Consider the following 16,958-nt stretch of genomic DNA (forward strand, 5'->3'; position numbering starts at 1 on the left):
CTGTAACACCTTTGCATTGCAACATTTTGAAAATCGGGTCAATAGAAACAGATAATAAATCAATAAACTGTTGGGTGTGAATATGAATAAGCACTTGAAAACAACAAACGACCCAAAATGCTCTTCCAAAAATATTGCTACCTTGTCCAGCACTAGATTAGAATATGTGGATTCCCCCTGCCTGGATCTGTGATGGGGCCCAAAAAAGGCATAAGCAGTGACAGACGAATCAGATTGCATTTGTCACATCGTACTTCTTAAACAACAGGTATGGAATTGGAGTATCCCTTGGCTCCAATGATGCTAGTACAAACAGTTCACCACCAGCGGGGAAAGAACTCAGGAGGAGGAGAAGGGGGGAAGAGTCAAAGCAGATAAAATAAAAACTAATTAGGTTGTGAATGGAGGGCCATTTTGAATTTGTTTAATTCGTCAGTCACCACTGTAACTAGCCCACCTATGCGTGAGATATTGTAGCCTACAGGATATCTAAAGTTGTAAAATATTTTTTATATATATTTAATTTGTTGGTACTTTCCTGGAATAAATGTGTTATATTTGTTGTTATTTCATCAAACATCAAGGCAAACAAGATGTGAAGTCATATCATATCATAATCCCACATGAATATGAGTGGCGGCATTCCAGAGCCGACCATCCGGATTCTAACGAAATGGCACGAGCTCCACCGATCATTAACAGACCACAAACCGACAGCTACCGAAACTCTCCAGATAATCCCGATTCGTAACACCATTGAAGTCCCGTTCTTTGACGGGTTGGGGATGAGGGAGAGGGGGAAGATATTAAGAAGAAAAAAACAACATTTTGTAGAAAACCTTACTTTCTTTCTGTACCCCGTAAATCGCATTTGCTGTTTTCGGATCCAAGCCTGTCTGAAAGGTAATTACCAGCAATTATGATGCATCTATATCTACTCAGTTCTACTGGTTTTTTATTTCACCGAGAAATGTATGGGTTAAATTTTGCAGTTTTTTCGTTTGCTGGCAGGTTATCTGGTTGTTTTTTATGCATGTCTAACAGCTATATCTAATATGGGTCATTTAGGGCGTGATACCGGTAATGCAGCAGAGACGGGTAGGAGGACAGTAATCACCTACAAAACATAAAATCTCATGATTATTTTACATGTAAAGTATAGCACTTCCCATAAACAAAGGCTAATAATAGAACATTTGAAACGGGGACAATGACTATTGTTGGGCACCAGGCAGCATTTCATAGGCTATTTATGCTATTTCGAAAGCTTAAACGGCGTCTCTGCACCTTCAGATTCTAGCCTATATCCTTACAATGAACACCAGAACAGACAATATGAGGAGGGTTCGTTTTTTCTAGGCTATTCTTCTCCCCATCAAAGGTGCAGTTTATTATAGGTCTGGGAATAAAAAAGACCAATCCTAAGCCTATTACATTTGATCCACCCTCCCCCTCAATCGTTTATGTAATTGATGAACGAATGGTAAGTAGTTGAATGTGAAATTGGTTATTCTTCAATATTTGTTTGACGTCCTGCCCAATGCGTTCATGCGTGGACACCCTGCCAAGACACCCAATCGTTAGGCTACGTAATTAATGTGAACGACAGATGGCACATTTTGCATAGTCGCTAAGTAAGTGTTTGGTCTGGTCACATACTCAATGTACTGAAAAGAGAATACAGGTTTTTCAATGGCACTTGGTCTCGTGCGAAGGGGTGAACGGGGGACGCGAGAAAGGGAGCCTTTGTGCGCGTGTGATGCGCGCAAAAAAAAGAGAGTGCGAGCGTTGCCAAAATCCACATGGATGACAGAAATCGTAGCTGGAACGAGAAGGGGTCTCCCCAGGTCTTCCAAATTCCTCTGTGCAGTATATTCCTCATCATTACCAAAGCTGTGTTTTATCATGTTGGGACAGCCCATGCAGCGAAGCGTGACACGCCCTTGTCGCACCACGGGTGTACAGACAGCACACTGTTTTACCGCCGAGCGATAGGAAGAAGGAAAAAAAAGATGCCGCGCGCGCGGGTATGTGCGGAAGAGCGACACGGGATGTCAAACTGAAGAGATACAGTTGAAGTCGGAAGTTTACATACACTTTGGTTGGAGTCATTAAAACTCGTTTTTCAACCAATCCACACATTTCTTGTAAACAAACTATAGTCTTGGCAAGTCGGTTAGAACATCTACTTTGTGCATGACACAAGTCATTTTTCCAACAATTGTTTACAGACAGATTATTTCACTTATAATTCACTTTATCACAGTTCCAGTGGGTCAGAAGTTTACATACACTAAGTTGACTTTGCCTTTAAACAGCTTAGAAAATTCCAGAAAATGATGTCATGGCTTTAGAAGCTTCTGATAGGCTAATTGACATAATTTGAGTCAATTGGAGGTGTACTTGTGGATGTATTTCAAGGCCTACCTTCAATCTCAGTGCCTCTTTGCTTGACATCATGGGAAAATCAAAAGAACTCAGCCAAGACCTCAGAAAGAAAATTGTAGACCTCCACAAGTCTGGTTCATCCTTGGGAGCTATTTCCAAACATCTGAAGGTACCACGTTCATCTGTAAAAACAATAGTACGCAAGTATAAACACCAAGGGACCAGGCAGCCGTCATACAGCTCAGGAAGGAGAAGTGTTCTGTCTCCTAGAGATGAACGTACTTTAGTGCAAAAAGTGCAAATCAATCCCAGAACAACAGCAAAAGACCTTGTGAAGATGCTGGAGGAAACAGGTACAAAAATATCTATATCCACAGTAAAATGAGTCCTATATCAACATAACCTGAAAGGCCGCTCAGCAAGGAAGAAGCCACTGCTCCAAAAGCGCCATAAAAAAGCCAGACTACGGTTCGCAACTGCACATGGGGACAAATATTGTACTTTTTAAAGAAATGTCCACTGGTCTGATGAAACAAAATATAACTGTTTGGCCATAATGACCATCGTTATGCTTGGAGGAAAAAGGGGGAGGCTTGCAAGCCGAAGAACACTATCCCAACCGTGAAGCACGGGTGTGGCAGCATCATGCTGTGGAGGTGCTTTGCTGCAGGAGGGACTGGTGCACTTCACAAAATAGATGGCATCATGAGGAAGGGAAAATTATGTGGATATATTGAAGCAACATCTCAAGACATCAGTCAGGAAGTTAAAGCTTGGTCGCAAATGGGTCTTCCAAATGGACAATGACCCCAAGCATACTTCCAAAGTTGTGGCAAAATGGCTTAAGGACAACAAAGTCGAGGTATTGGAGTGGCCATCACAAAGCCCTGACCTCAATCCCATAGAACATTTGTGGGCAGAACTGAAAAAAACGTGTGAGAGCAAGGAGGCCTACAAACCTGACTCAGTTACACCAGCTCTGTCAGGAGGAATGGGCCAAAATTCACCCAACTTATTGTGGGAAGCATGTGGAAGGCTACCCGAAAAGTTTGAAAGGGTTCTTCAAAGAACCCCTTTTAATGGATCCTCGAAGAACCATTTGAGAACCTTTTGGGGTTCATTTCTGAACTACTTCCCCTCACCTATTATTATTATTATTAACAATAATAATATGCATAACAATAACAACAATAACACAATATTTTAGTTGTCAGTGTTAATTATGATTTTAGAGTTAAGGCAAAATAAAAAATGTTTAATATGAGGTAAACTCCCAGAAGAGACCCAAGTCCAATGGGTATATCCTCTGGCGTGTTGATGTTAATGTGTTGATGTTAATGTGTTGATGTTCTCCGTATCCAGAGCCAGAATGATTTTGCAGTGCATGGTGATCGAACATGTTTCCTGTTAAATTCATCAGAGTTGTATGGAGGGTGAAGTCTGTGAATCCAAAAAAGAGTAACTATACAGGTGATTAACAAAACATGCATACGACAGTATTCATACCTTGGTTTTTGTGGTAGATGTGAATGAAAAAACTGTTTTGATAATGGTTTTCATACGCACATCTTGTCCATAATGTAGAGGCCTATGGGATATTTAATGAAGAGGTAAGGGAGGAAGCTGGTGCATGTGATCTGCATAACATACCAATACCAAATTACATACCGTTATGTGCCTCCTCCTCTATATACCTGAAGTCACAGACACAAAAGTGAGCAGTTCAGTCATCTGCACACAATACAGCTAGCCGTCAACATCTTGTTATAGCCCACATATTCTTACCTCTTTGTTGATTGATATCCATTGAATTGTGTCCTTTTTCTGTTTTAGAAAGATTTGCACAAATATGAAAAGATAGATGGTATTATCATAAAACAATATGAATTTAGATCATACAGACCTTACCTTAAATTGAGTACCTGTGCCTGCTGTCCTTTCAACCTTGAATCCAAATGTTTCATCTGGGCTGTTAGGTTCCTGCAAGAACCCCCACCAAGTAAGGAGGTTCCTCAATGAACCCCACCTCCTCATTTGGGGCATTTTCAATCCCAAGAACCCTAAGGTTCTTCAAAGAACTTTGAGGATCTTCGAAGAACCCTTGTTGAACCCCTAGTTTTTAGTGTACTAAATACAACCCATTGGAAACCCATTGCCTTTTCAGCCTGTGTCCCGGCTCATGTCCACTCTAGTCTAATAGTGGTCAGCCTCATCACACAAAAGAGCTGACTAATGCCCTGAGGAACTACACACCACTCCTGTTAATTAACCTCAGGAAATGATGTCATTACCATGGCAGACTCCCAGTTACAGTAGAATTGACTAGGAGTAGATTATTACATTTGAGCTCTGCATGTCCAGATTTAAACTATTCCCTATTATGTTTTGTTAATCTTCATACTGTATCTCTACAATTTAGTTTCAAAGGTATTTGTATACTGTGCATGCATGTACAATAATTAAATCCATATTTAGATAAGGAATATCCTGCTGTAAAAAAAAAAAAATGTATTATGTGTTTTCAGAGATTCAATCAAGATGAAAACAATTGGTGTTGCCGTGTTTGGAGCCGTGTTCTGCACTGGTAAGCATATTGGCGGATTAGTCACCAGTGATTTAGGTTGAGAGGCTGAAAGAGCATAAAGAATGTTTGACACAGTCACATGATTATATCAGATTTGATTCAAATGAGTACAAAATGGTTCGAGTCATTTATTATCTGCTCCTTCCCCCCCCCTCACTAATTTATGGAGGGTTTGATGTTGACAGCAGTTCTATTTTTGCAGTGAGAATGTAGGCCGTTTACATTGCAAACGTTTTGTGATATTTGCCAGGTTTAGTAGTTTCTCATCCAGTAGTACAAATGATTTCTAAGTTCTTGAAGGATCTTTGTAAACATTGACAAAGAACGTAAAGAAATGCTAAAATAAACCTATCTTTTACTTTACAGTTCTGACTGCATCCCTGAAAGGTAAAGTCACGCATGATCTACTGATTCTTTTCAGGGACTGTCAAAACCTGAAGATGAAGTATGAATATACCATCTGTAACTTTACCCTGATTCTGACATATTGTTACTTAAACTCTGCATACCCTTGTCAATCTCTACCTCTTTTACATTCTCTCTCTTCAGTCAAAGAAGAACACAAGATTGCTTTTTTCGGCGAGGATGTGCACATCCCACTCCCCTCCCTAGTCAGCACTGATGTTCTGTTCAAGCCCGCCTCCAACCGCACCGCCGAGGTGGTCCTGATGAGGGACGGGCGGGTGGTGGGCCACCGGGCCCAGCTCAACTCCCTCAAGCACCTCATCCTGGAGGATGTGGGGGAGGAGCACGAGGGCATGTACGTGATCAAGAACACCGAGGCCCCTGCCGATGTCAAACACATCATCCTCATCGTCAGGGGTACTGTTCTTCTTCTTGCTGCACAGTTCATTCATCTTCAGCTCTTCTAATTCTTCAAACTTTTCTTCTCAACGTTGCAAATCGACTTGTTTCTATACTTCTTAAAACCACTATTTATCCAACACACTCACTATCTAAGGTTGTATCCTAACTCTGCGCCAACTGTGTAACCCTCAGAGGCAGCCGTCAATCGAAATGAATGTTTCTTTGCATTATTGACATAGTTGCATTTGGTCTGCAATCGATTACGATCATTGTTCTGATGCGAATGCAACTGTATAGGAAGAAAATACTCCCAAAGAGCCCTGAGTGATAGTGCTGTTGTGTGCTCTCTGGCAGATTGCGCGCTGGAGCAGGTGGTCAAGTACGGCGAGACATACCACATCCCACTCAGTGACATCTTGGGCCCTATCACCCTGGAGTTCAGGTCCAGTCAAGCTCAGGCCAATCAGACCACGGAGCCCCCGGCAGTGGTATTGCTCAACCAGACGTCCACCCCCCCAGAGGAGTACAAGGGTCGTCTGAGTGTGTCCGAGAAAAGGGTGACTCTAGGCATGGTGCGGGGGACAGACGAGGGAAGCTTCACCGTACTGGACCGCGATGGGAAAGTCAGGAGGAGGTCATGCCTGAACGTGAAAGGTGAGATGAGGAAGACCGTAGTCCGAGAGGCAGTGGTCAATGTCAGAGGGAGATAATGCTTGATCTAGGGGGGTTTGAAATTGTGGTTAGTGGTGTGGGTAAAATAGGATTGACAAAGCTTGAAGACACAAGTCAAAATAAGAGCAACCAGAATTATTTGACAACCTTTTCTCTTTCCACTTTGTTCCAAAGAGCACCAGAACTTCGTCCACCTATCATATGGCAGTACTTTGAAGATCAACCTGTTTGTGGACCACACCAAAGTCAACCTCATGTACACTCCAGACTGGGACCGGAAGGACCGGGTCATACTAGAGCAAGGAGAGCTGGTGGTGCCGTTGGACCCTTCACTGGACGGCAGGCTGACTGTAGAAGGCTCCGTGTGCATTCTGGAGAGGGTCCGGGTTAGTGACATGGGGCTCTTCAGAGTGACAGACCTGTTGGGGTTCCCTGTGACCAACATCTACCTGGAGGTGGAAGGTAAACCATGGGTCAGGGAGGAGACTAGGGCTTTAACATATAGATCCATCTATCACCTCTATTAATGGTCTTTCCTTTCCCTTTCTTCTTCTTGTCATCGATGGCACTGTATATTTCACTCTCTTGTTTTGATGTTGTAACGCTCCACATTCGCCTCTCATCCATCTTTCCTCTTTTCTTTGTGTTCCTTTCTGCCTGCTTGTCTTTCTCCCATCTTCCTTATCATATCCCTGTCCATCCTCCACCCTTATGTCTTTCCTTTCTCCATCCTCTCGCTCTCTTCTTTCCTCTCTCTTTTAGCCTATAAGTTACCCACGCTGTATGTTGCAATCCTCTCCTTACTGGGCTTCCTGGTCCTCCTCTTGCTGGTGTGTCTGCTCTCCTGCCTGATAAATGTGCGCCGTCGGGCGGAGAAGGCGCGGCAAATTGCCCTCATCGCCCAGCAGGCGGGCAAGGGGGATGGAGATGCATTCGTCAAGGTAACTCACCCTAACGCCTCCTCAACGGGGGGAACATTAAGACACCATGATCCAACCCCTGTACTATAGTTAAAACAGCATCTGCTTTATCATATATGTATGCTTTTCTCACGTCGAAACACTTAATTTACTAACAATTATCGGCCATTTTTATGTATTTTGGAACCCTGTTACTATGATTCCAGGCCTAATATACTCGTAGACCATCGCACACTGCGACAATGGCCCCTATATGATGCCAAAATGATCATGCCATATTCCTATTACACAAGTCGCAGATTGCAAAGTGATTGTAAGGTAAATAATGGTGATGGTAAGACCTCTTAAAGGGATAGTGAGACATTTTACAGAATGACCTATTGGCTTCCTTACCCTGTATGCAGTCTATGGACAAGGTATGACAGCAATTTATGCTTTTGTTTTGTTTACCTGGCCACTGTTTCAACTGCCAAACCTTTCGCATCAGTGGCACAAACCCAATGCAGGTCAATGGGAACAACATTAGTATTTTCCGCTCTTCATGTCCAATCCATCCTAAAGTATCTTAAAATTGGTTTTGAAAATGAATGTAGTTACTGAGAGATGATTTGGACATGAAGCGGGAAAATTGTAACGTTGTACCCATTGACTTGCATTGGATTTGTGCCACAAATGCTAAAAAGTTAAATCAAACCAAAGCATGGGTTGTTGTCATACCTTGTCCATAGACTGCTTACAGGGTAAGGTAACCAGTACGGAATTTTGTAAAATGTTGCACTATCCTTTTAAGTATGGTCAACGAAAGATGCCAGTGTACATCTAACTGTATTTATGTGTGTTTGTGTGTACCTCTGCCTGTCCCGTGCTCTTTTCCTCCAGCAGTGTGCAGTATAAACCTCAGACAATTAGCTTTAATTAGACTTCAGGTCCTAATTTACGTTGATTAATTTGCTGGAATTCACCAAGGAACGAAACCGGTCTGCCCAATGTCGGCTTCCTGCATGTGTGGTGCTTTGAATCACACAAAATGAGATCACCCATATATCATCAGTCATCACTCTCTCCATATGGCAGATTCCATCATAGTTGTAAATTCAAATGTTTTGTCTGCAGCCCACAATGTTGCCATTGTCCACCAGTCATCTTAATCTCAATCTCAATTGGTCCACACAATAGATGTCGGCCTAATTACAAATTGGGGAGAAAATCTAGTTAACGTTTTGCCTTTGCGTTACGTTTCTCCCTCTTAAAGGAGCCTCCGACGGAGCCTCTGCTTGGTGAGAGAACTGTGTTCTGGCTTCATTCCGTAGTGTTAAGTGGATGAATCTGTATTGGTGTTTGTACTAACGCTCAGGGGATGGTCATAGCGTCACTATGCTGTGTGGGCCTCCTACCACCGTCAGTGATTATTTGTCTGTGCCATCCATTCCTCACCTCTCCCTCCTTTCGCTAATCTCCAAACGGACAAATAACTGCAGCAGTTACTTATTCATGATAACTGCAGTCCTAGCCTCAGTGCAAATAAGCATACAGATGCAGCCGTCCAATACGATTCAGCTATTTTCAAGCACACATGCACATATATTGTTGTTGGAGGCGGAGTTACAAGGTAAACATGTATTTATGTGTATGTGTGAGTATATGCTGATGTGTGTGTGTGTGTGTGTGTGTGTGTGTGTGTGTGTGTGTGTGTGTGTGTGTGTGTGTGTGTGTGTGTGTGTGTGTGTGTGTGTGTGTGTGTGTGTGTGTGTGTATTTGCTGTGTGTTTGTCTAAGATTGGGGCAGTAGCGATTAACATATTAATTGGGATGGTGATACTGGACCATATCTACCACTTGTTTTCTTGATTATATGCTGTGGTGCGTTGTGAATTGCAGGATTTTTACACGTAGTTAGTAGCACACATACAGTACATGCAGAGTACACAGACATAATGTGGGATTAGGCTGTTTAGTACACTGGATTAAGTTGCCACCTGGACTAAGATTATCACAGCCGTACACTCTGGTATAATAGCAATTAGTGTTCTCTAGTATTGGAATACTGTGGAGTGAGTGTATAGACCTACACATTAATTACTGCATCAAGAGAATTGTGCATTGGATGGGTTTCCTGGACACAGATTACTCCTGGTCTAAAATGTATGCTCAATGGAGAATCTCTGTTGAGGGTGATTTTTAGTCCAGTTACTGTCTTAATCTGGGTTTGGGAAGCCGGGCCAATTCAAGCACTGTAGTAATTATTCAAAGTTCGCGGCACTGTACATCTATGTAGGATCTTATTCTTGATTACAATTATTATTATTAAAATATATATATATTTTTTTTTTTTTGGGGGTATATTGCTTAATCAGCTACTAGCCCAACAGAATTTGTGTCAAAGGTGTGCCGTTTCTATGTTTGTTCGTCTTTGTCTGTGTCTATGTGTGTGTCGGTGTCATTTCTGTACACCTGATGCTATACATTTTTGTGTTTGAGCGTGGTGTACCGTAGATAATTGACATGTATTGAATATATTGTGACATGATGTGAGGGGCCTCTACTGTTCTAATCCCCCTGTAAGGTGTTCCCTCTGGAGGTTCAGACAAAACTATTCAAATGCAGCGAGGCTTCATGTCCCACTTCATTATGGATTTAGCCAGAGATTTCTGGAGACTAAGCGACAAACCTGGACAGCTTGTCTGATTGGCTTTGCGGTCGCAACAGCAGTTTCCGGCGTGTTCCGACATGTAAATCGATTGATCTACCTCGATCTCTCTCCTGACACACTCTAGTATGCGATTCCCTGTCCCTCAAGAATGATGGTTCCCTGAAGCCTTTTCCTCTAAACTTCCAGAGTGTTATTTCCGAGCCAACAACTCCAGTCTCTCAATGTGTCACTATATATACACCCGATGATCTTATAAATCCATATAAGAGCTTCGCGTGCAGTACATGTGCTTTTTGTGTGCCAACTCCTATTTACCCGTATGTATTCGTTATGACTCGCAGCGTACATGGTGAAGTGAAGCTGTGATTGCTACTGTAATGTGCTTTGCCGCGGCTTCCTGCTAAAATACTACCCTCGTGTGTTGTCATCGGTAGGTTGTTCAAGAGGCCTATACACGGTTCGCTGAGGAATCCACTTTGACGTCTACGTGGGACAACAGCAATGCTACAGAGAGCACGGAGGTCACCATTAAGGTAAGCAGGGCTCGGGGACACATAATGTGGTGGGAAGTGGTCTACCGGTGAGCATGTTAAAGTGCAAGAGGAAAACACATCCCACCATTATAATTGCAAATGTTTTAACTGTAGATGAACAAACAGAAATGCTGGGGTAATGTTTCTATAAGAGGCTGAAAATAACCCGTCTCCACGCCAAGCAGTACCTAGACTACATTTGCAGACACATACGAAATGAATTATTCATGTTCCACGTTACTTTCCTCCCACAGGGTCTGGAGGTATGCAAAGCAGGTCGCTACCACACTCTCTCCTCGGACAAGAACTTCCTGGAGATGAGCGACTCGGGGGTAGAGTTCAACTCCTCCACCCTCCCGTTGGACAGCGAATGTGAGACGGACGTGCCCCAGACCTTCACCTCCCACAAGCTGCTCCTCAACAACTCTGACAGTGTGGCCGCCACCATCATCCCCGAGGGAGACCAGAGTGCCAACCAGACCCCCGACTCGGCCATGAGTCCCAGCTACGTGACCCAGGCCCGGTCTGAGGCCGACGCCCCTGAAGAAGACCTGATGGGTGTCACCACGCCAGAAAGGGCATCCAGTGGCGCGGAGCTGTCTGCAGCACTTGAGGCAGCCGATAAAGCTATCAGCCCGTCAGTTCCCAATGCCACTGCAGAGAGCACCACCACCTGAGCGCAAACCACCGGACACCCTGACAATCTTTACTCTTCAGCCTCAATTACCCCCCACCCCCTCACGCAGACATAACCCAAATCCTGATCACTGCTTTTATAAACTAGAACTACACAAAAAAGCTTGGTGTAAAAATTGCCAGTCTAAATGCACTCGACTTAATCCCTAAAGAAAAAATACAAGACCCTAGCTCATTAGAATACATTAATTCTGTGCATACAGGAAATGCATGTGTAACGGAGTTAAGAACGTACCGTAAGCTCACTCCACAGCTAGCTTGAAATGTCGCGGATGGAGCGATCCAATTGATACCTTTTGGGAGGCTCAGCACTTTGGAATGTTGTCACGCAAGGCTGTCACGTGTGTTGCGAAGCAGATGATCACTGGTTCGAGCCCAGTATGGGGCAGTCGGACAGTGGAGGAAGCTAAGCTGTTAGCAGCAGACTGACCCCTGTTACACATGCATTGAAATTAGACTTAAAAGCCAGGATTTAGCATTAGCTGGCCCAAGAGGCAATTTATAGTATTGATGACTGCATAGTGCATGCATGCCTCTTTGGCCTAAGAACCAGAGACAGAGATAATATCTAAGATAACTTGGTGGACTAAGGGAAAAGGCATTATGATGATTCATGAAAATACATTAAGATTACCATGCCCAAAAGGAATGAGCGCACACTGATATCTGAGTAACCTTTTTTATACCCCTGTAAAAATGAATCCCAGAATTCTTCTAATGACAAAAATGTAAACATTTTTGACAGAGCGAAAATATATTTGATCTATATTTCTTATTAGCATTGAATGCTCTTACCACCAGTACTGTATGTGGGGACATAGACATAGCAGCTGTATGTGGGGACATAGACATAGCAGCTGTATGTGGGGACATAGACATAGCAGCTGTATGTGAGGACATAGACATAGCAGCTGTATGTGGGGACATAGACATAGCAGCTGTATGTGGGGACATAGACATAGCAGCTGTATGTGGGGACATAGACATAGCAGCTGTATGTGGGGACAGAGACATAGCAGCTGTATGTGGGGACATAGACATAGCAGCTGTATGTGAGGACATAGACATAGCAGCTGTATGTGGGGACATAGACATAGCAGCTGTATGTGGGGACATAGACATAGCAGCTGTATGTGGGGACATAGACATAGCAGCTGTATGTGGGGACAGAGACAAAGCAGATGTATGTGGGGACATAGACATAGCAGCTGTATGTGAGGACATAGACATAGCAGCTGTATGTGGGGACATAGACATAGCAGCTGTATGTGGGGAAAGAGACATAGCAGCTGTATGTGGGGACATAGACATAGCAGCTGTATGTGGGGACATAGACATAGCAGCTGTATGTGGGGACAGAGACATAGCAGCTGTATGTGGGGACATAGACATAGCAGCTGTATGTGGGGACAGAGACATAGCAGCTGTATGTGGGGACATAGACATAGCAGCTGTATGTGGGGACATAGACATAGCAGCTGTATGTGGGGACAGAGACATAGCAGCTGTATGTGGGGACAGAGACATAGCAGCTGTATGTGGGGACATAGACATAGCAGCTGTATGTGAGGACATAGACATAGCAGCTGTATGTGGGGACATAGACATAGCAGCTGTATGTGGGGACAGAGACATAGCAGCTGTATGTGGGGACATAGACATAGCAGCTGTATGTGGGGACATAGACATAGCAGCTGTATGTGGGGACATAGACATAGCAGCTGTATGTGGGGACAGAGACATAGCAGCAAAATATATGACATATGGTAATAGACCAAATTCATTCTACAAATAACATTGTAATACTAGATTAACAAGACCAATAAAGACAACTTTATTTTTTAATAAATCTCGGTAAAATAAATGCTTCTGACAAACATAAACCCAGAGTATCTGACACAGGCCTATACCGCTACAATTTCATTACATCCAGAGAGACACTATTAACAGACAGTACAGGCATGGCATTAGGCTTTGGCACCAACTCAGAGAAAGCGCTTGTCTCAGCATATAGCCTCTATAGAATAGCAGAGTTGGAGAGCTAAAACCCCCAAGATCTTCTTACAACATTCTTGCTAACCGACACAAGCTAGTAGATTGAATAACACCATGCTATGCAAGAAAGCTAGTAGTGTCCCTGAGCATGTAACAAGGTGTCCAATCTCTGCCACTTTTGATGACATAATCCCAGCACAGTAAATGTTTACGACATCCCTCATCTTGCAAAACAAATGACCTGGAACTAATACAACGGGAACTTCACATCAGGTCATTCTAAACCCCTCCACATCACGTTTCTCATTAGAACCCCAGCCACTGCAGAACAAGCCTTGGAACAGAGACTTCGAGAACTTCTCTGACAGATGGGACATGACAATGATCCCTTTGGAAGGGACCTGAACGTTTGGATCGCTGCCCTTTAATAAAGGCAAGTAAGTAAGGCAGACTTATGGAGAAGGAATTACATGCATGATGTCCTCTTTCATTCCTATTTTGCCTGACTCCATGGCCCTGTTAGCCAAAAGGAACTGAGTGCTGAATTGATAAATGCTAACAATTAAGCCAACTTACTTTCCTGACAGACTGAAAACACTGCTTAGTGAGTGAGACTGGAGCGCCAACAAAGCCAGCAAGTTATTAAGATTCAATGTATTTTGCTGCTGCATTCATCACTGTCTTTATGGGGGAAGGTTTTTACGCATTCTCTTTTAACACAATATACATTGCCAGAGTCACTTATTTGAACCACACATCCCACCCAGAACCTCTAAACGAATAACAGTAGCTGCCTCATCTCAATTCAGTGCAGCATCTTTTGCAAACGCGTTGTATTCCAGATAGGCGAGGATGAATGGCTAGACTACAACGAAGCGGCAAAGTCACAATGCAAAAATAGAACATCATTCTTATCCAGCACCGTGATTGCTGAACTTCTTCAATTTCGTGATGATTGTATTGTCTTAAGTTCTATTCGAGTTGTAACCCAGATCTATTCAATCTGTTCGGTCTGAACAGGAAAAACACAGAACCGTTCACTGACCATTCAGATAACATCAGTCCATTTGCTGCAAATATACATTACAAAGACATCCACCCTCAGTCCATTTGCTTCAGAAACAGTATATTATTACATCCATTACAACATCTGACGAACCATTCCACTAAGGCCTCCCATTGTTTTCAACTCTAGTCCAATCAGGTACTGCATATTATTAATGAAGGCATTCTGTATGTCGATAATAGGTGGGTGTATAGCTGACCATGTTAAAAATGTCAAAGCAAAGGTAATAAAGGGGTGTAACAGTCCCAGGCATTCTGGGACATGGCGTAGTTGTTGGTGGGGGACAGCATCTGCTAGCAATATCGCTGCCTCGTGTTGTAACCGATTTAGGATGTCCGTGAGAGGAACTCAAGAGAGTAAGTCAAACATGATTGGTGTCAGAAAGAAAAAGCACAAATATAATTACATGAGAAAAAGTCCCCGTGTAACAAAAATGTTTTAAAATGTTTTTGTTTTTTATTGCAGCTGTTGTAAATAATAATACCTGCAAAATACAAGTATAATTCTACTTTGCTTATTTGTTTAAAATGAAGGTTTAATTGTTTTTAATGCAACATAAGAATACTGGACAGCATAAATATCTTATGTATAAATGAATCATATATGATGTAGCTACTTGATCGTTGATATTCTATCGGCTATTATCTTGGTTTTGTGGAGTATTACAATTTTATAGATGTGTGTTAAATTGGTGCTGAATTTGCACTGATTAGATTAGGATGGATAACAACGTTGACTAAAGACAATGTAAAAGCCACCTAATCTTTAAAGCTATCCCTTCCATATCAGGTAACAAGCTACTGAATCCATGGTCTGGGGAGGTATATTTGACCCATTCCTATTTTAGCTAATTGACTTCTGATTGAATCTTGAGCAATATCCGTACTGTAGCACCAAAATTATTATTATATTTTATAACTGTGTAAAAAAAAAGTACATATACAATTCATACACACATACTATACCTTACAAACGTTACCCAAAGCTCACTTTCAAGCACCCTTGTATATAGCCTATATTGCATGTGCATCGCCAATACTGTTTCTTACTGCAAAGTTATGCAACATGTTATATCCCTGAATTGCGTCTTTTATCCTTTCACTAAGTTCACAGTAGATAGATACTGATACGCATAATATATGAGATGCCTTAGACTGAGTGGCTGAGAAGACGTAATATAGCAGTAAAATGCTTATTTTTCTGTCTCCCTTTCTCTTCCGCTCTCTGTTGCATCACATATAATCTACCTATCACGCGATAGTATCAGCACCTGAGAATGTTTTTGGAAAAATGCTTGACGCGCTTGAACATTTCGTCAGAACTCGTAGTATCACGACTTTAACTAATATTTTTGTTCTTCTTATGCAGATAACTTCTGTCATAGCTGTAGTATTCCCAAGAGCTACTGCTGCATGCTGACCTGTATATTGCCTGTGAGACAGCAGGAATACTGCACTATTTAAATTGCACTGTAGGTCCTATCCTGTTGGTGTCTGTTCATGCAGTCAATGAGGTATTCTCAAATGTCAATATTACTATGGCTAAGACTGGAATAATGTACACCTCGACCCGCAAAAGCCATGACAAAATCAGCTCTGCAATTTTCAAGTGTACCAGTTTCTTTCTTTCTTTTTAGGTTCATTGGAATGGGTAGTTTATTACTATGATGTGACGACGTAGGAAAGGTTTGTCTTGAGAAAACATAAAGAATAAAGGGAGAAAACGTGCCGGAATGCTAGAAAGAGAGGTCAAGTTTTTTGTAGACCTGCATTAAATTCTATTTTCTTAATATTGATGTCAGCCTACATGGTATGTAAGCAAATGGTCACCCAGGGGGGAGAGTAAGTCTTGGGGTGACTTTATGCTATATACAGGAACAGAATGTGTGATTTTGGTGACAAAGTTTGACCATTCATTATTGAGCCTACCATGTATGTGCATCCTTTAAACAAGACTCAGTAGTATTTAGTATTCAGCAATATATGTCCAGTTTACCTACTTCAGGGTTGAGTTCACTAGCCCGAAGTACATAGTTGAAATCAGATGAATGTTTTTATCTACCTGGCAGGTTTATCTCAGATCCCTTGGTGGGAAAATGTCAGATATATTCAGGAAAACTGCTTCTGCAAATTAAACGATGCATGCTAACCTTGGTTGTTATTATTGCATTTGATTGTTTTGTTTAATTTAAAATGAATGACTTTCCAAACTTGTCTGTTAGGTTTAAGTCCAGAATTCTTACTGTTGGTTCCCTAGCTATATTATCATTGACTTTTATAATACTTCGCTATCATGTAGAAACAACTATGCCCTTGTATGCTATAATTAACAATTTATCAAATGTAATACTTTTGGCATCATGCACAGAACATTTTTTATATGTTTTTTTTTCTGTAATGAATGAGCAATGTCCATTAAAGGATTTTGAAGAGATAGCGATGGAAAAGGATGCCATTATTGTGTCTTGTGTCAGTGCCTTGTCTGCAATATATTCTTCCAACATAAGAAACAAAAATATTAAGCTGAGGTAAACTCACTAGGGAACCTTCTTGGTGTAGCAGGATTGGGAAAGTAATTTCCATAATGAAGTCAAATTCTGGAAGTGAATCGAGTTTCCTCGTGTAATGTGCAGACGTATGGCGTCCTCC

At 42.1% G+C, this 16,958-nt stretch overlaps 1 protein-coding gene across 1 annotated transcript; it reads left to right on the plus strand.

Annotated features, from left to right (window-relative positions):
• The first annotated feature begins 752 nt into the window (after positions 1-752).
• LOC118398198 (uncharacterized) lies at positions 753-16,745 on the plus strand. The gene is made up of 9 exons (XM_035793300.2): positions 753-903; positions 4,914-4,972; positions 5,339-5,359; positions 5,522-5,794; positions 6,134-6,433; positions 6,626-6,913; positions 7,214-7,392; positions 10,455-10,553; positions 10,808-16,745. Exons 2-9 carry the CDS (start codon positions 4,927-4,929, stop codon positions 11,228-11,230), a joined length of 1,629 nt encoding a protein of 542 aa, XP_035649193.1. The 5' UTR covers positions 753-903; positions 4,914-4,926; the 3' UTR covers positions 11,231-16,745.
• Positions 16,746-16,958: the final 213 nt, after the last annotated feature.

This window comes from Oncorhynchus keta, chromosome 19 (assembly GCF_023373465.1).
Source record: "Oncorhynchus keta strain PuntledgeMale-10-30-2019 chromosome 19, Oket_V2, whole genome shotgun sequence".
Taxonomy (NCBI): domain Eukaryota; kingdom Metazoa; phylum Chordata; class Actinopteri; order Salmoniformes; family Salmonidae; genus Oncorhynchus; species Oncorhynchus keta.